The sequence below is a fragment of the Myotis myotis genome, unplaced genomic scaffold (assembly GCF_014108235.1).
Source record: "Myotis myotis isolate mMyoMyo1 unplaced genomic scaffold, mMyoMyo1.p scaffold_m19_p_2, whole genome shotgun sequence".
In the NCBI taxonomy this organism is placed as follows: Eukaryota; Metazoa; Chordata; class Mammalia; order Chiroptera; family Vespertilionidae; genus Myotis; species Myotis myotis.
Window position 1 is genome coordinate 113,127,474 of NW_023416324.1, and position 18,605 is coordinate 113,146,078.

Below are 18,605 nucleotides of genomic sequence, written 5' to 3' on the forward strand. Positions count from 1 at the left end.
TTTCAAAAGAAATTGCATCCATAAAGGAACAAGTTCCTCCCTCCCTCCCTCCCTCTTTTTCTTTCTTCCTTTCTTCCTTCCTTCCTTTCTTTCTTTCTAATTAGCAACATGAAAAAAAAATTAAGAGCTTTTCTAAGAACAGAAGAAGAGTCATGGAAACAGAAGTGTTCTGTGTGAATGCTTCGCAGTCATCCCTAGGTTTCCGCAGGATACACTGAGGCAGAAAACCTTGTTTCTAGTTTCTTCTCTACCTCAGTTAGCTCTGTGAGGGCAGAAACCATTTATCAGGTTTTACCTCTCCTTTGAAATACTTACCACAATTATGGTCATCATTGTCTTTTCTCTCACTACTGGATTGCAAGATCTAAGTGCCGGGACTCCGTATTCACAGCTCTCTCTATCCAGCATGTAAGTTACTCAATATTTACTGAATGAATTTTTTAAATTAGCTGTAAAGTGAGGTAGTTGGACAGAATTTCCCATGTCCTTTCCACCTTTGATTCTAATAGATATGAACTTACTTTGGATTATCTAAGTCCAGACTGTTGAATTTTCTCCTTCAGCTTACTTTATAGCCTTTTATTGCATACTAGTACTTCTCCAAATTAGGACATTTTTGTTTTAATTCAACTTGAAGATAAAGCAGTACAAGGATTATGTCTAGACAAGGAAGGATTCTGAGGGAGTGATATTGCACATGCTCTTGAACCCAACTCCTACCTCTTGAAGTTGTGGTTTGTGTCTAAAACAAGTAAAAAACTAAAAAGGTAAAGGCAAATCAAACTTCAGAACAATTTATAAAATTTGATGATACTCTACATTTTACAGGTGCTAATGCACAATAAGTTTGTTGAACCTCCAAGAACATAATCCAGCACAATATGGTATTCCTTTGTACCAACAAAACTTAGTAAGAAGAATCATGAATTTTTTTATTTATCTGTAAAGGGATGCTTTGCACTTGAGTATACATATTTCTTTAATGTAAGTCAAAAGCCCATTACAGTGTATCCTGTTACAATGAAAATCTTTTACTTAATCTGGAAGCTCACTCAATTATTTTGAGCATTATATACAACTCAACAGATACAATGAAATCCTTGACAACTCTTTGAAATGTTGTAGCTAAATTACAAAGAGTAATTGGATAATGCAGACAACTGCAACAAAGCATTTACTCTCATACTGTGCTCAAAATTAGATGACATATAAAATTCAATTGGGAGCCCGGCCAGTGCGGCTCAGTGGTTGAGGGTCAACCTATGAACCAGGAGGTCACAGTTCGATTCCAGTCAGGGCACATGCCCAGGATGTGGGTTCCATCCCCAGTGGGACGCGTGCAGGAGGCAGCTGATCAATGATTCTCTCTCATCATTGATGTTTCTCTCTCTCTCTTCCTCTCTGAAATCAATAAAGATATGCTTTTTAAAAATTCAATTAGGAAAGGGAGTTAAAAAGAACCGTGCTTCTTCCTTGAATCAGACTTGGATAAACATGAGATAAGGGTAAATCCTAGGTGGGGAAGTATTTAATTCATTGTGCTTTTATATATTTTTCTTGTTACCTATTCCCAGTTATAAACTTTAAATCCGTGCATTTGGGTACTATTTGTTTTATCTCAAGTACAACATAATACTAGGCAGTCTTTAGAATCATTTTCTATTAATTGTAAAATATACATTCAGATAAGAACTCTGGTGAGCACTTGTGATCTTGGTTTCCAGCATGCATCAATTTGGTTCAAACAAATTCTTATTAAAAAAAAAAAAAGGAACTCTGTAAAATCATTTTCTTTTAGAAGGCATAAAATATCCAGGGAACTTTTATTTTTAAAGATCAAATAAGACATAGCTTTCATTGACCCAAACATGCATAATCCATCCTTAATATAAAATGCACTCAACTGGAAAATTACACATGAAATACAAAGGGAATGCAACTTTACATATGTAAAATGGTTGCTAGCTATAGCAATTTAACAAATTAATAGACATTGTATATTAAAAGACATCACCACCATCTTAAAGTCAATTACCTATGATACACCAAGGGAAATTCTGATATGGAATGGTTTGACTCAAAGCAAAGAATAAGGCACCTGCTATGAACTCAGAACAATAACTTTCATTTTAAAAGTTACAATAAAATAGAATTAACCAAGATACTTGTTTCAAAGAGGGAAACAAGTATAGGAGTTGACTTTCTGGGTGAGAAAGGCAGGTAACAATGAAGATAAAACCTGCTGGCCCCAGGTCAGCTGATTCTTTTCCTATTCTAGAGTAGTCAAATTCCTGACAAGCCTTACCACTCCCCTCCCACACTCTCTCCCATACCTTGGGGCATCAGAAGCTCTCTCTGAAGTTCACACTGAGTATAGACAAAGTAGCAGATTTCCCTTCTGTTCCTCTTAAAACAGCTTATTTTAAAAGAAATATCCTGAGGCAATTAAACAAAGCAAAGAAGCAGCTTTCTTTCCGATTAACAGACATCTCTCAGGTTTTTTTCATCAAGTTATGGCTAAGTATTTAAATAGCCAATACTTTCAGTTTTCAACAGTACCAGAAAACCCCAAATCTGCCTTCTTATTCCCCCTTACCATTACAATGGAAGTCTGATCATAACCTATAAAATTATACAACAAACGGAAAACTAAGGACTGATCCCTTATCAGTAAATCCATTTAATTCCAGATGATACATTAGTCTGATGTAACTAGAACCCCAACAATTTTAATCATAAATCTAGAAAAAACATTTCCAAACTAGGTGTAACTTTTTAGTTGTTGTGCCTTTTTGATGTTAAAAGTGCTAATAATATGCTAAGATGTCTTATGGCACATTGGGCTCAATAGTATGTCCTGATGAGGCATCCATTTTTAGTCATATTTTTCCTCTTAGACTCTGTCTACCATAGTAGACCTCTTTGATACACTAAAGTAATTCTGATGAAATCACTGGTGAGATAAACAAACCTTTCCTGACTGTACTCCACCATGATAGGTTTTAGTAAAACTGAAGTGACTAAATTACAAAATGCTCAACCAAGTTGTTTTCTTATGGCATCTCAGGTTAGTATATTCACTCATGCAAAATCCAGGGTAGTGTACCAGAAATAATATTAAAGTAAACATGGCTGTAAGCATCTCCTTTTACATTAGGCGTTTAGAAGCTTTTAGAATTTCCTAGGTGCTATAGATTGTGGGAAAACTAGGCTAACTGTATAGTTGTTCCATTTATAAGCACCTTATTACAGTACAGGTCCATGACCCTATATGGGAGTGTGCTTTCAATTCAAGATATTGTAATAAGTGCCTAGCTATATAAAAACCATAAGATTCCAAATTTTAAATTAAGCTAACTGCATGTACTCATTAGTTAACAAAATCTAGACCCTGTCCACACAGACTTAATCTAATTACCTATACTGTATACTGTTTTAATAACCACATTAAAAAACTTACTCTTTAATGACTGAATAAGTAGGGTCCACTATGGTAGCTTAACAATCAAATTTTATTGCTTTATTCATGTGGTGCTTTTGCAAGGCACTGTGGTATGAACTAGAAAATTTGGAATGACTTGTGAAAAAACCTTGGAATGACACATGAATGATGATATGAAAAATCATTCTGAGGCAGGATGATTTACTGAATTGTTTTTACCCAGGGTATCAAACATCGGGAATGAGTTCAAGTTAAAATTCACAGGAGAATGGAAACATCTTAAGGTCAGTCTCTTCACATGCCCATCCTGATACTTTGAATAATCTGGAAAATTGCTGTAAAGAGAAAGAACAAATATTAAAACATGCTTTGAATAAATTGGTCTGGCAAGGGGCAAATATTTATTAACACATTGCGTACCGCTCACGAGTTTTCTCGTGTATCGCGCGCCATCTGTTAAGGACGGCTCACGAGTGTTCTCGTTTTTTCACGCGCCATCTGTTATGGACCTTAGATGTCAGCACACTGTCTTGTCCACTGTGGGGCGCGGTTACAGTGTTTTGGCCAGGTTCAAGCCTCGGACTAATGAAAGGACAGGGTCCTCTCACTGCCACGTTTAAGTCCCAGCTGGAGGGCAGGGCCCTCCCAAGAACAATCATAGCCAACAGCTGGGTTGTAAGCTAGAACCTATGGTCCGAACACGTAGCCCCTAAAGTACTAGAAACTTTAATTGTTTAATTGTTTTTGTAAATAAAAATGTTATAATTATTGAAAAACAACACCTAAAGTGCATTATGATCTGTCGTTATGATGATTTAAATAACGTGCAGTTTGCCCAAAAACGTGCGGTCCCTGGCGTATGTCTTAGAGATTTCTATGCAGTACGCAATGTTAAGGTAGGGTACCCTTAAGTAACTCGCAAATGCTATGTAACTTCATTGTAATAAGAAATGAAGACACGCCTACCATAAAAAAACAAATGTCCATTAAGTTATTTTTTAAAATCTCAGCTTCTGAGTTTTCTATTTAAATGTCCCAGAGAGTTTGACAACAACATTTCAGAAAGAACTTAAAGTACCAAAGCAAACAGGTTTTTCAAGCACAGAATTATTTTGGTTTATCACTAGATATTACATGTCCTCTGAAGGCCTGGCCTGTAACATGCATGTTTCCTCATTCTCACAAGGCTGAAATTCAATCATCTTTAGGTTATATAAATTGCTTGGCTCTTGGCCATTTATCAGGAAAGCTTCCAACTGGTAAGTTTAGGAGACAGGCAAAGTGAAATGTTTAAAAGAAACCCCAATAAAGTTAGAATGTCAGAATTTGAAATGCAGAAACATGTACGTCAATATCAACAGCTTATATAAGATAATAAATGATATTCTGTAATGCATTTGCAGAATCTATAGCTAACAGCAGGCTGCCCTGATAACGAATTTTTCTACCATATGTCAAATGTTTCTTTTATTAATCTAAAACCATTTGTCACATATTAAATTGCCACGTTTCTTCTATAGTGAATCAGTTCTTCGCACTAGCTTTACCCTAAAATACACCTAGCTTTTGACATAAAGATGTTAGATTCTGGGGCATGTTAAATTAAGTTAGAACATCCATATGTACATAATATTCAAGCTTCTTTTTTTGCAAAGGGATTGATAATGGAATAGCAAACCATCCTATTTCCTTCTCTGAGATGTTTTCGTTTTTTGTTCTGCTCTACATTTTTCCAGCTTGATCATTACTAAGAACCTGACGACCTCCTTTTCTAGTATCCTGTGGGCACAAGTCAAGCTGGGAGAAGTTTCTGGAGCATCACCCTCTGCGCATATGTGGGACAAGTAAATTTGTTCGGATGAAAGAGAATTATGTGGAGCGCGCGGCAGGTGGGTAGAGAACTACGTGGTTCAGACTCACCACTGGGAGGTCACCACGTCATCCTAAACCCGTCATCCCACTTCCCACCCGACGTGGCCCCCAGAGCACTTACCAGAACCACAAACAACAAAAATGAAGAGAGCCAATAACCAAGGTCCTACAGACGCCTTCTCTTCGGGAGCATTTCTCTGCAAAAAGGAAAACCCATCGTTTCAAATGCAAAAATCCACTGCGACTCAGGACTCCCACAGCGGAGTCTCTCCTCCGTTCCCGAGCCGCCCAGCTCCGGCACCCCCTTCCCCGAACCCCCAACTTAGTGTCCAGCTCGCGGCCTCGGGCCCCCACAGCCGGCCGGGTCTGGGGAGGACTCGACGCGGCCCTAGACTCGGGCCTCAGCTCCGGCTGCAGCACAGAGGCGCGTCCGCTCTTTCCTTACCGAGGTCTTGGCTACGTTGCCGCGCTGGGTGATATTCTTGCTGTGCTTCTCGTTAGCCATACGGATCCGCTGTTTGGCGACCATCTTCGCGGCGCCACCACTAACCCAAACCACCCTTGGCCTCGCTCGCTCCCCCTCGGACCGCTGCGACGCCCCGCTCCCGGTGCCGCGCCGCGGAAACCGGGAGGTTCTCAGGCGGGCGCTAGGTTGGGCCTGAGAGCTGCAAACGCGGTGCTGAGCGCAGGCGGGCGTGGGCCGCCGGCTGCCTGGGAACCTGGGCGCGCCGGCGAGCGAGGCTGGAGCGCGGGTGGACAGCAGGCCCGGAAGAGGCTCGCAACGCCGCCGCCGCCGCCGCCGCCGCCGGGAGCGTGGAGTGAAAGAGGAAGAAACGAAACAAGTGGACCTCGTAACCCGTCAGCTCGAACTACTTCGGTTCGGCTGCCAACGTCAGCACTCGGAGAACTCCGCCCCGCGGAAGTGCGGGCCCCACCGGCAGAAGGGGGAGAGGGTGAAGGCGGGCGCAGGGGCCCTAGCCCAACCCTCCCAAGTTCTGTAAAAATGTGTTCCCCCCGCCCACACACACACACACCCCCCAGAGCTGCGCGTGCGCCTTGAGGCTCCTTCGCTGCTACAGTCTCCAAACGGAAGTGAATTGGCCCCGAGGCTGGTGACCCCGGAAATACTAAATTGCCGTGCCCACGCCGGAGTGGACGTGTAGAGGCCGGGTTTGGCCCTCGTAAACTCTGACCCGAGTGCATAGTTTTCTTTTTCCGGGACGAGATGGCGCCGTCCACGCCGCTTCTAACAGGTGAGTTCTGAACCAGCAAGGGTCTGTTTCTTCAGAGCAGTTTCTTTTTTGTGTCTTTGTCCTTGGGTTTGGAGTCCGATACGGCCTTTTTCTCGTAGATTGCGAAAGAGCCGGAGGGACGTTTGGGTTTTTTCGTGTTGCGTGGCAATCGGAAGTGAAGTCCCCGCCTCTGCGCTTCTGCGTTTCCTTTCCCTTTTGCTCATCCATCATTCTTTCCTGCCGTTTCAAGTTCTGCGGGATTAGAGGAAGGGTGATAACTGAAAATGCTAGTTGAATTTGTTACCCTGGGTTTGCAATCCTAGTATTGTAGGAACCCTTATTTGTTGACAGGCTTTGTTGACCGTGTGAAATCATTTAGCTTTGTAATAAGGAAAAAATATAAACACATGGCTAAGTTCACTAGAATGACCACCCAGGAAGAACACGTGAATTTAAGTAATACCAAGTTTTGTACTCCTCGCCTTGATGAAATTTGTAGGACTTAAAAGAGTGGAACTGTGGCAGTACGTGTGGTCTGGGATGGTAGCAGTGAGCATTATAGAGATAATATAGCACTGTTTGGTGTTGAAATGGTTATGAGCATTTTAGCATTAGAATATTAGAGGATTCCTGAGATTTTGAAGCTGACGCAGAGTTTATAATGTTGGAGAAGATAATAAACTTAGTCTTGGACAGTGTCAGGGAAGACTCTGGACTAGGGTAATGGCTGGGAGTCTCAAGTGAGCATCAAATAAAGACGGGGCAATTGAGAGGGGAAAAGACGGCTTTGATTAAATCACCAGCGGCTTAATAACTTATGTAGAAGGAAAAGAAAGTCATTAAGAGACAGGATGTTTACTTTTATGGAAAAGGATTATTTCTACCTGAGACATGAAAGGAACCTTTTTAACTTTTCAATTCTTCTATATTTTAAGATCGACATCAAGCGTGTGAAACTCAAAGGCTAACACGGGCCAAATAAACAAGGTTTAAGTTGATGTGGGCCGCAAAAAAACCAAAAGCTTCAATTTTCATAGAAACATAGGTTTATTTCGATAGAGACATGCTGAATACAAAGGGCTGAAATAAATGAGTAATCGTTAACATAAAATAATAGAACATTTTAATAAAAATTAATATTTTTTCTTGAACATTAACTTACCAGACACCGAATAACTGCACAAATTAATAAGTGTAACGCAAATAAACCTATTTTTCTTGTTCTCTGAAAGCAAAATATTTCCTGTTGCGCACACCAAACAAGTCAGTCCAAGACTAATGACGTGGCAATCGGCTGCTAAAATATTTGCTACTAGTATTAGTGGAGAGAAATGGTGCGCCTGCACATAAGGTGCGTACGGGAAATAAATGCAACACGATTATAGTAATCAGTCATTAGTAAATGTTCTAGTTTATTAATAATTATGTATAACAGGATATTGTAAAAATTAAGTTAGGAAATTTTTATTAAAATGTTCCTTATATACCATTATATTGGCTGGGCCGCAAAAATATTCATTGTGGGCTGCATGCGGCCTGCGGGCCCTGAGTTTGACAAGCTTGATCTACATCATACTACATTTTTAACATCTTTGTTATTATGTACTGTGCCCACTCACATTCAACCTGTCTACTATAGTTTATTCATCAAACATTTATCAAATACTGACTATAATTTGTTAGATAATATGCCAGGCAGATACTATTTAAAAGGCATAACTATATAATTAAACTGGAGGCCCGGTGTACAAATTCATTCACAGGTGGGGTCCCTTGGTCTGGCAGGCGATCAGGGCTGATTGGGGCCATGGGAGGTTGGCTGGCCGGGGGGAGGGACTTCAGGAGGTTGGCTGGTCAGGATAAGAGACCACAGAGGGGCTGCAGGAGGTTGGCTGTGGGAGCACACTGACCATCAGGGGGAAGCTCCTACATTGAGCATCTGCCCCCTGGTGGTCAGTGCAAGTCATAGCGACCTATCAACTGGTCGTTCAGTCGTTCAGTCGCTTAGGCTTTTATACATAGAGATTAGGTTTTTTTCCTTTAGCTTTATAAAGGTAATTTGTATGCTACTCACAATTTTAGAATACTAAATGCTTAAGGGTGCATATTTCAAAGGTGTGCTAATGTAGATGCACAGAAACAATGGACAGGGATTGCTTAAGGCAAAGATAAACCTTTTACTAAAATGTTATATGTCTGGACATGACTCCCCACCATGACTTCCCAGTTAGCAATTTATGATCTGATCACCCTGTGAGATTACTTTCCATAGGACTCCTCTTTTTCATCCACATGATTATATCTTTAAACACTTTTAGTATAGATATTTTAGTTAACAATAGATTCTTTTACTTCCAGAATCTTTTTAAAACTTATACTCATGGGATTTGTAGTTGTGAATAATTTAGAGATTATCCAGTAAATTGTATTAGTCATGACTTAATTGGAAATGACAAGGGGATTTTTTTTAGAAAACTTTATGTAACCTTAAAGCTTCAGTATTGTTGCATCTAGGTATTTGCATGACTCCAAAAATCTGTTTTTCTCATCCCTGTCTCTTGATTTCTTCACAGTTAAATTCATTCTCAGGCTAACATTCTACATGATAGCTCAAGGTTTGCATTCAACCAAATCAGTAGCCCCAAAGGAAAGAGCACATTGTTGCTAGTCACAAAGCTGGCTGTTTTTAGCTTGGCTTGACTCTTGCTCATCTTTGATTCAGTCATTTTTAAATCAGATCACCAGGACCAAGTTATATTCTAACCCCTGGATAGTTTTCAAAGGAAAATTAGAGTAATCTAAAAAAGGAGGGGGATTGGATGCCAAACAACAGTGGCCTTACACGAAACCCATACTGTCTAGTCAGCTTGCTTAGTTGAGGCCATTGAGATAATTTATTAAAAATTAAGCCCTAATCGGTTTGGCTCAGTGGATAGAATGTCAGCCTGCAGACTGAAGGGTCCCAGGTTTGATTCTGGTCAAGGGCATGTACGTTGGTTGTGGGCACATTCCCAGTAGGGGTTGTGTAGGAGGCAGCTGATTGATGTTTCTCTCTCATTGATGTTTCTAACTCTCTCTATCCCTCTCCCTTTCTCTCTAAAAAATCAATAAAATAAATTTTTTTAAAAATTAAGTCATTTTTTCAAAATTGATATATACTTCAGTGAATGTAAAGGTTGAAAAAAGTATCATTTATAATAATAAAAGCATAATATGCAAATTGACCAAACGGCCGAACAGCAGAATGACCATCTGACAACCATTTGGATGACCACGCTATGACACCCACTGGTGCCAGGCCAGCCAAGGCAGGTGCAATGCAATTGTTCCGGGGCCCGGCTATCGCCTCATGATTGCCCTGCAGAGGGAGGTCCAGGCCACCGGCCAGCGGTGCCATCAGTCAATTGGGGGGCTCCATGATCACCCCAAAGAGAGAGGCCCAGGTCACTGACCAGTGGGCTGCAGCAGGTGGGCAGGGCCTACCTTTTTGGAGCGATCGATCGTGGGGCTCCCGGACTGTGAGAGGGCACAGGCTGGGCTGAGGGACACACACACACACACACACACACACACACACCTACCTCTCCAGTGCACGAATTTGTGCACCGGGCCTCTAGTATTATAATAATCACCATATCCCTGCCATAGGACTCTTGTTAGTTGAAGCCCAGTAGTTTTCTCATATTAACTCAGGCCTAGAGCAATAAATTGAACGTGAGTATCTGGAAAGGATAGTACGTTTTAAAAATATGTATGTACAATATTTAATATAATTATTTTTAAATAGTTATTTTTTTGTGAAAGTCTGGCACTTATTTGCTTAATGAAAAAAACTTTAAATTCTAGGTTTTTCTTTTTAATTGGATTATCACCACATTCCCTTTGATTGAAAAGGGAAATCATTAAAAATAAGAAATCATATCAAGTCTCAATACATTATTAAGGTAGCTCCACATTCTATTCACTGTTTCATTCAGTTACTTCTAATTATTGAAGAATTTGTTTTGAATTTATGTTTTTGCTTTTGTTAACTTGTAATACAGTTTATAATCTGTTATGATCCTTGATTTTGTGTTTCTTCTAATAAACTTTGTATATCTGTTTATTTAAATTTGTGTAAAAAGTTGCTCAAACTGATTAAATCCAGTAAAGTATCTTTAGTGGTACCAAAATCTCTTGCAGTACTTTCACATAGTTATACTTCTATGAAGGGGGGTGTGAAGTAAAATAATTGTTTTGAATAATGTTTATATGTATGAACAAAACTGGAACAACTCAATATGATTTTTGTGATGGTTTCAGTGGATAATTAGCCCCCCTAAAATAGATATATCTATCTTAAAGCATCATGTACAAAGAAGGTTGTCTAATTTAATGAGTACTTTTGTCTCATGGAATATGTTCTTTATTACAAAAATCTTGGTCTATTCAATTTTTTATTTTAATTTAAAATTTTTGAAGAATGTTGCAAAACTTATAATTAGTTTAATTTCTTGTATTGTGAACAATTACCCCAAAAGATAGGCTTTTTATGGACCCTTTATTTTGATATAATTTAAGTATAAGAAGTTACAAAAACAGTTAAATAGAGTTTCCATGGACCCTTCACCTAGTTTTCCCCAATGAAGTCTTATATAATCATAGTACGTTATCAAAACCAAAAAATTGACAATAGCACAGCAGTATTTACTAAACTACAGTCTTTGTTTGAATTTCACCAGTTTGTGTATATGTGTGTATAGTCTAAGAAAATTTATCATGTGTAGATTGATGTAATCACCACTGTCAGAATATAGAACTGCTCCATCACCACAAATACCAACCTTTTATGTAACACCTGCTTCAAACTCTAACCCTTGGCAACCACTGATTTGTCTTCTATTATGATACTCTTGTCCATTTCAAGAGTGTTACATAAATGGAATCATAGCACATGTAACCTTTGGATTTTTGTTTTTAAAGTGTTCATTACGTCAAATGGGAATATGTGCGTGTTAAAAAGCAGTTGATTAGTTTGACTCAAGATTTTCACTTCTCCAGAAACATACTGAAACCAGGAATTGTAAACCATATGAGACTGAATGCTAATTGAGCAGGAAAGACATGACCCTTTTCACACTGACTTCTCTGTCAAGTGTTGCCTTGTAAGATTTGGATTAATCTACATGAAAGACTGTGGGTTAGGTGGGATTTCCACCCCCCCCCCCATTTCTGTCTTAGTCCATTTGGGCTCCTATAATAAAAGATCACAGGCTTATAAATAATAGAAATTTGTTTCTCACAGTCTAGAGACCAGGGAGTTCAAGATAAAGGCACCTGTAGATAAAGTGTCTACCGGAGCACTCATGTCCTGTTTTCTCTGTGTCCTCAAATGGCGGGAGAGGCAGGGGACCTCCCTGGAGTCTCTTTTATAAGGACACTTACGTTACCTCACAAAAGTCTCACCTCTAGATGCGATTGAATTAGGGATTAAATTGCAACATATGAATTTGAGGGATGGAGAACACAAGCATTTAGCCTGGCAACTCCTTTGGGGTCTTTTGCCTATCTTAGTTTGGGGTGTAGGTATGAAATAAGAATTTAGAAAAGGAAAGAAAGCCTTGTTTCAAAAAACCCTGAAATTTCAGTTTTCCCCAGGTAAGCATTGTGGTCACTGATAATGGTAATACAAGTATGAGGACCAAGGTCACTAATTACAAGTGTCATGAGAACATAAGCCAAGTTGGGCAAAGCTTTTTTCTTTTTCTTTTTTGCCAGTCACCTCAAGCATATGGGGTCAGCAGTTAAGTCAATAAAACATGGTTTGATTATATCACCATACTAGAGGCCCGGTGCACAAAAATTTGTGCACTCAGGTGTGTGTGTGGGGGGTCCCTCAGCCCGGCCTGTGCCTTCTCGCAGTCTGGGACCCCTCGGGGGATGACCACCTGCTGGCCTAGGCCTGCTCCCTAGGGGGGTTGGGCCTAAGCTGGCAATCAGACATCCCTCTGGCAGCCCGGCAGCCCTCGGGGGATGTCCACTTGCCAGCGGGGAGCAGACCTAAGCTGCAGTCGGACATCCTTAGTGCTACTGAGGAGGCAGGAGAGGCTCCCACCACCACCGCTGTACTGGCAGCCATCAGCCTGGCTTGTGGCTGAGCAGAGCTCCCCCATGTGGGAGCGCACTGACCACCAGAGGGCAGCTCCTGCATTGAGCATCTGCCCCCTGGTAGTCAGTGTGTGTCATAGTGACCAGTCATTCCCAGTCTTTCTGCCGTAAGGGTCAGTTTTCATATTACCCTTTTACTATATAGGATAGAGGCCTGGTGCACGGGTGGGGGCTGGCTGGTTTGCCCTGAAGGGTGTCCTGGATCAGGGTGGGGGGTCCCGCTTGGGTGCCTGGCCAGCCTGGATGAGGGGCTGATGGCTGTTTTCAGGCTGGCCACACCCCCTTCAGGGTGGAGGTCCCCACTGGGGTGCCTGGCCAGTCTGCGTGAGGGGCTGAGGGCCGTTTCCAGGCTGGCCTGTGACTGAAACTCCCAGCCTCTCCTTTTTTTTTTTAATTTTGGGATTTATTTACCTTCTATAATTGAAACTCTGTTGCCTTCACTGGCGCCCCAGCTCTGAGGCCGCTGCTGGCTGAAAGCAGGTATCTGGGGTTTGTTTAGCTTCTATAATTGAAATTTTGTTGCTTTTGGAGCTGTTGCTTTCGGGCTCAGAGCCGGGCCGTGGCAGGCGGGGAACCTTGGCTTCCTCCATCACTGGAGTAAGCAAACCTCCTGCTTGCTTCAGCTGCGTGGCTGCCGGCCGCCATCTTCGTTGGCAGTTAATTTGCATATCTCACTGATTAGCCAGTGGATAGCATAGTGGAGGTACGGTTAATTACCCTTTTTGTCGTTTATTAGATAGGATGGCATATTTTCTAATTACATTGCAGCTTAGTTGGCGATATGCCATTTTGTTTTCCTATGCCTGTATGTGGTTTCTCAAAGAGAGCTCTCAGTGTGTGCAGTTGCCACTGCAGCTTGTGGGAGGGACCTCATTAGGCTAACAAAATGTTAAATAACCTAGTTAAAGTAAAATCTGGTAACTGAACTCCTTAGTTTGGAAAATTCATTTTTTATTAATCCCTCAAATAAATGTTTGTTAAAAACTTAATTACAGTATTAAGAAAAGAATCTCCTGTTCTCTTTTAAACCATACTGTATGGTACATGATATTGCAGCAGATGATTGATTTTGATGATAAGAAATAGCATCATTTTGCCTGTGTAGTAAGAGAATAGTCAAAAGGCCAAGAAGTGATTAAGAATTTTCATGCTAGCCCTGCCAGTGTGGCTCAGTAGTTGAGTGTTGACCAATGAACCAAGAGGTTACGATTCTGTCTCATCATTGATGTTTCTGTCTCTCTCTCCCTCTCCCTTACTCTCTGAAATCAATAAAATATATTATAAGAAAAGAATTTTCATGCTAAAGAATTGAACTTCATAGTTTTAATTTTTATTATTTTTTTGTTAATTCTCACCTGAGGATATTTTTCCATTGATTTTTAGAGAGAGTGGAGGGGAGGGGGAGAGACAGAGAGAAACATGACATGAGAGAGACGCCTCACATCCATTCATTGCCTCTTGAATGTGCCCCAACCAGATCTGGGGATCAAGCCTGCAACCAAGGTACATACCCTTGACTGGAATTGAACGTGGGACCCTTCATGCTACAGTCACTGAGCCAAACCGGCTAGGGGTTTTTTTTTGTTTTTTTTTTTATTTTTTTAAATGTTTTTATTGATTTCAGAGAGGAAGGGAGAAGGATAGAGAGATAGAAACATCAATGATCAGCTGCCTCCTGCACGCCCCCTACTGGGGATCGAGCCCACAGTCCAGGCATGTGCCCTTGGCCGGAATTGAACCTAGGACCCTTCAGTCCGGAGGCTGATGCTCTACCCACTGAGCAAAACCAGCTAGGGCTTTTTTTATACTTTAAACGTATTTCTTTATGGATTTCAGAGAGGAAAGGAGAGGGAGAGAAAGATAGAAACATCAATGATGAAGAGAAACATTGATCAGCTGCCTCCTGTACACCTACACTGGGGAATGAGCCTGCAACCCGGGTATGGGCCCAGACTGGGAATCAAACCATGACCTCCTGGTTCATAGATCAACAATCACTGAGCCACACTGGCCAGGCAAGTTCTTTTTCTTTCATTCTAACTTTAAATTATTTTCTTTGGGAGTGAAAATTTTATCACTTTTGATAGCTAAAAATTGAGTTAATTAATTCTCAGATAGAATATTAGCAATCTGAGAACTGTCCGTGGAGAAGGAAAAGGAAATATGGACTAAAGTTGGAGCCAAGAGTGGCCCCTCTCTACTAGTAACCAAGAGAAGAGTGGAAGATTTATGAATAGCTGGCAGAAAAGAAAGCAGCTGTAATTGTGGCCATGGACCTCAGTAAAACTTTTCTTCTTTTCAGCTCTTATGCTATTGCTGAATTCTAGCTCATAAAATAGTAACTCTAGCTCATAAAATAGTAAATCTCTAGGCTAAGTCTTGTTAGTTTTATATTTTACATATTGAACACTCATTCTCTGCCTTCCATTTCCACTGCCCCACCCTAGCCCAAGTTTTCTTAATCTCTCCTGTGAGGCTACTGTAGAACCGCCTTGATTAGTCTCTTCACATCCACTCTTACTCCCGTCTAGTTTATTCTCTAAACTGACCTTTTCAAAATGCAAATCTAGTTTTTAAAATCTGCTTAAATTCCTCTTAAAGTCTCCCACCATTCTTAGGCTACGGTGAGAGACCAGTACTGCCAAACTTAGGCCACAAAATTCTGCTTGGTCTGAGCCCTTTTTTATTCCCCAACTCCATCTCCTTCTAGCCACACATGCCTTCTTTCCCTTCCTCTGATGTTTGGTCATCTCTCTTGCCATGGAGTTTTTGCACTTGTTCCTGTTCTCTTTGCTTGTTAACTGCTATTCAGCCTTCAGATGTCAGCACACAAATTACTTAATCAAGAACATGTTCCATAACCTTCCATTTAAAAAACTTTTATTATTCACTCTATTAGTCCCTTATATCTTTCCTTTCTAGCACTAAACAGTAATAGAATTCCATATATTTGACTAATTATTTGATTAATGAGGTCAGGGACAAGGCTGATTTTTCTCCCTGTTGTACCTTTCCAGTATTTCAACATAGGCTCTGAGAGGTAGTTTTTTGTTCCTGTTGTTGTTTTCCCCCAATAAGCATTTGTTGAATATTGAATGAATTTAATTGGTTCAGCTTTAGAAGCTTCTAATTCAGCCATTTTCAAAAGTATAATCTAGTTCTATAGATGTTTATGCTTATTAAATCTTTAATTTTGTTCACACAATATTTTAGGACATTACTATCATTGGGGACTTCGTAAATGAATGTGTCTAATCCCACTTGCTTTCTTAGTTTGAGAAAGTATAAATATATTAATAATGCCTTACATGTTTATTGATTTCAGAGAGGAAGGAAGAGGGAGAGAGAGGTAGAAAGATCAATAATGAGAGAGAATCATTGATTGGCTACCTCCCACACATCCCACTCTGGGATGGAGCCTGCAAGCTGGGCACGTGCCCTGACCAGGAATCAAACTGTGACCTAGTTCATAGGTTGACGTTCAACCACTGAGCCATGCTGCCCAGGCATGCCTTACATTTTTAAGAGCTTTGAATATATACTGTATTTTGATGTCATCATCTATATACTAGGGGCCCGGTGCACGAAATTCGTGGGTGTGGGGCGGTGTCCCTCAGCTTGGCCTGCACCCTCTCCAATCTGGGACATCTTGGGGGATGTCTGGCTGCCAGTTTAGGTCCAATCCCGCAGGGACATCTTTCTCACAATCCGGCACCGTTGGCTCCTAACCACTCACCTGCCTGATTACTTCTAACTGCTTCTGCCTGCCAGCCTGATTGTCCTCTAACCTCTCCCTGCCAGCTTGATCGCCCCCAACTGCCCTCCACTGCTGGCCTGATCGCTCACAACTGCCCTTCTCTGCTGGCCCGATTGCCCACAACTGCTCTCCCCGGCCCGATCGCCCACAACTGCCCTCCGCTGCTGGCCTGATCGCCCACAACTGCCCTCCCCTGCCGGCCTGATTGCCCACAACTGCCCTCCTCTGCTGGCCTGATCACCTACAACTGCCCTCCCCTTCCACGACCCGCCTCCTCTGCGGGGACCTGCCTCCTATGTGTGAGGTGGCGGGGACGCCGGGACTGGCCTCCATGCTGTGCAGAGCCACGCGACCCCCAGGCCTCACCACGCGGAGCGGCCACCGGGCCCCGCCTCCGCTGTGTGCGCAGCCATCTTGTGGCAGCGTTGCGTGAGGGCATTGCGTGAGGGCATGACGCCAACTAGGCTTTTATTATATAGGATATAAAAGCCAAGTGACTGGAACAACCAGTCACTGTGACACGCACTGTGGCTGGTCAACCTCCCGCAGCCCCTCCCTCCGGCTGGCCTGGCCCCAATCGGTGCACTGGGCCTCTAGTTTATATAAAGCACACAACCACCCTCTGTTCTAATACTTTCATTTTTACAGATTAGGGAACAAATTTAGAGGTGATATAGCCAGGGATTCACAGCCAGATAGAAACAAAAGTCTGCCTTTGAGTTCAGGTCCTTTCTATTATAGCACAATTACATTTTCATGAATAACAGCTAAGATTTTGAGTTGTTATTTATAAAAGTTACTTGAAAACTTAAGCTGATACAAAGAAAATTGAACTTAGACTCAGCTTCTAATTCTGTTTCCAACATCAACACATTCTGAAAATGAGATTAAATATGTAAAAATAGCTCTGACCAGGTAACTCAGTTGGTTAGAGCCATCACCCTAATATGCAGAGGTTGCAGGCTTGATTCCTGGTCAGGGCACACACAAGAAGCAACCAATAAATGCATAAATAAGTGTAACAACAAATTGATGTTTCTCTCTCTCTCTCTCTCTCTCTCTTTCAAATCAATAAATAAAAATTTATAGAAATGTGAAAATGTAACACTAAAATCACTTTTTTCATTTGAATGAAGTAATACAAGTATGAATGTTGTATCTCAGTGTACTTGCATATCCTAGCTAATAATAGACAAACATGGTAATTAACCGTAACTTCGCTACCCTTCCCATCGGTTAATCAGCGAGATATGCAAATTAACTGCCAACCAAGATGGCGGCCGGCAGCCAAGCAGCTGAAGCTTACATGAGGCTTGCTTGCTACAGCGATGGAGGAAGCCGAGGTTCCCCGCCTGCTGTGGCCCAGCTCTGAGCTCCGGATGCAACAATGTTGCAATTATAGAAACTAAACAAACCCCAGAAACCTGCTTTCAGCCGCCAGCGGGCTCAGAGCTTAGAGCGCCAGTGATGGCAACAGAGTTTAAATTATAGAATCTAAACAAACCCAGATACCTGCTTTCAGCCTGCAATGGCCTCAGAGCTGGAGCCGGCTCTCAGTTCCAGTGACAGCCATAGAAGGTAAATAAATCCCAGAATAAAAAAAGAAAGAAAAAAGAAAAGAAGAGAGCCTGGGAGCTTCAGTCACCCGCCAGCCTGAAAACGGCCCTCAGCCCCTCACCCAGACTGGCCAGGCACCCCAGTGGGGACCCCCACCCTGAAGGGGGTGTGACCAGCTGCAAACAGCCATCATCCCCTCATCCAGGCTGGCCAGGCACCCAAGCGGGACCCCCACCCTGATCCAGGACACCCTTCAGGGCAAACCAGCCGGCCACCACCCATGCACCAGGACTCTAGTCTATATAGTGTAAGCGTAATATGAAAACTGACCCTAACAGCAGAAGGACTGGGAATGACTGGTCACTATGACACACACTGACTACCAGGGGGCAGACGCTCAATGCAGGAGCTGCCCTCTGGTGGTCAGGGCGCTCCCACATGGGGGAGCTCTGCTCAGCCACAAGCCAGGCTGATGGCTGCCAGTACAGTGGTGGTGGTGGGAGCCTCTCCTGCCTCCTCAGCAGCACTAAGGATGTCCAACTGCAGCTTAGGTCTGCTCCCCGCTAGCAAGTGGACATCTCCCGAGGGCTGCCGGGCT

At 42.0% G+C, this 18,605-nt stretch overlaps 2 protein-coding genes across 8 annotated transcripts in view; one reads left to right on the forward strand and one right to left on the reverse strand.

The window, feature by feature from the left end:
• Positions 1–1,787: 1,787 nt before the first annotated feature.
• SERP1 (stress associated endoplasmic reticulum protein 1) lies at positions 1,788–6,172 on the reverse strand. The gene is made up of 3 exons (XM_036347720.1): positions 5,760–6,172; positions 5,436–5,511; positions 1,788–3,777 (listed from the first exon to the last, which is right to left on the reverse strand). Exons 1-3 carry the CDS (start codon positions 5,841–5,843, stop codon positions 3,737–3,739), a joined length of 201 nt encoding a protein of 66 aa, XP_036203613.1. The 5' UTR covers positions 5,844–6,172; the 3' UTR covers positions 1,788–3,736.
• Positions 6,173–6,379: 207 nt separating this feature from the next.
• The window catches only part of EIF2A (eukaryotic translation initiation factor 2A), a 53,874-nt gene continuing 41,648 nt past the window's right edge, over positions 6,380–18,605 (forward strand). For 2 of the 7 annotated variants that reach the window (XR_004973852.1, XM_036347714.1), the window contains exon 1: positions 6,383–6,567. Coding sequence is in view for 4 of the 7 variants with exons in the window: in XM_036347714.1 (XP_036203607.1) it covers positions 6,540–6,567 (28 nt within the window). In the remaining 3 variants the exon portion in view is untranslated. Of the gene's footprint in view, positions 6,568–18,605 lie in introns of all 7 variants that reach the window. The other 5 variants (XM_036347717.1, XM_036347716.1, XM_036347715.1 and 2 more) reach the window with 5 other exon arrangements.

Coding starts and splice junctions, on each gene's coding strand:
- SERP1 (XM_036347720.1), bottom strand. CDS start 5,843: ATGGTCGCCAAACAGCGGATCCGTATGGCTAACGAGAAGCACAGCAAG. Junction 5,512..5,759: donor GCAACGTAGCCAAGACCTCG/GTAAGGAAAGAG, acceptor TCCTTTTTGCAG/AGAAATGCTCCCGAAGAGAA. Junction 3,778..5,435: donor TTTTGTTGTTTGTGGTTCTG/GTAAGTGCTCTG, acceptor TTCTCTTTACAG/CAATTTTCCAGATTATTCAA.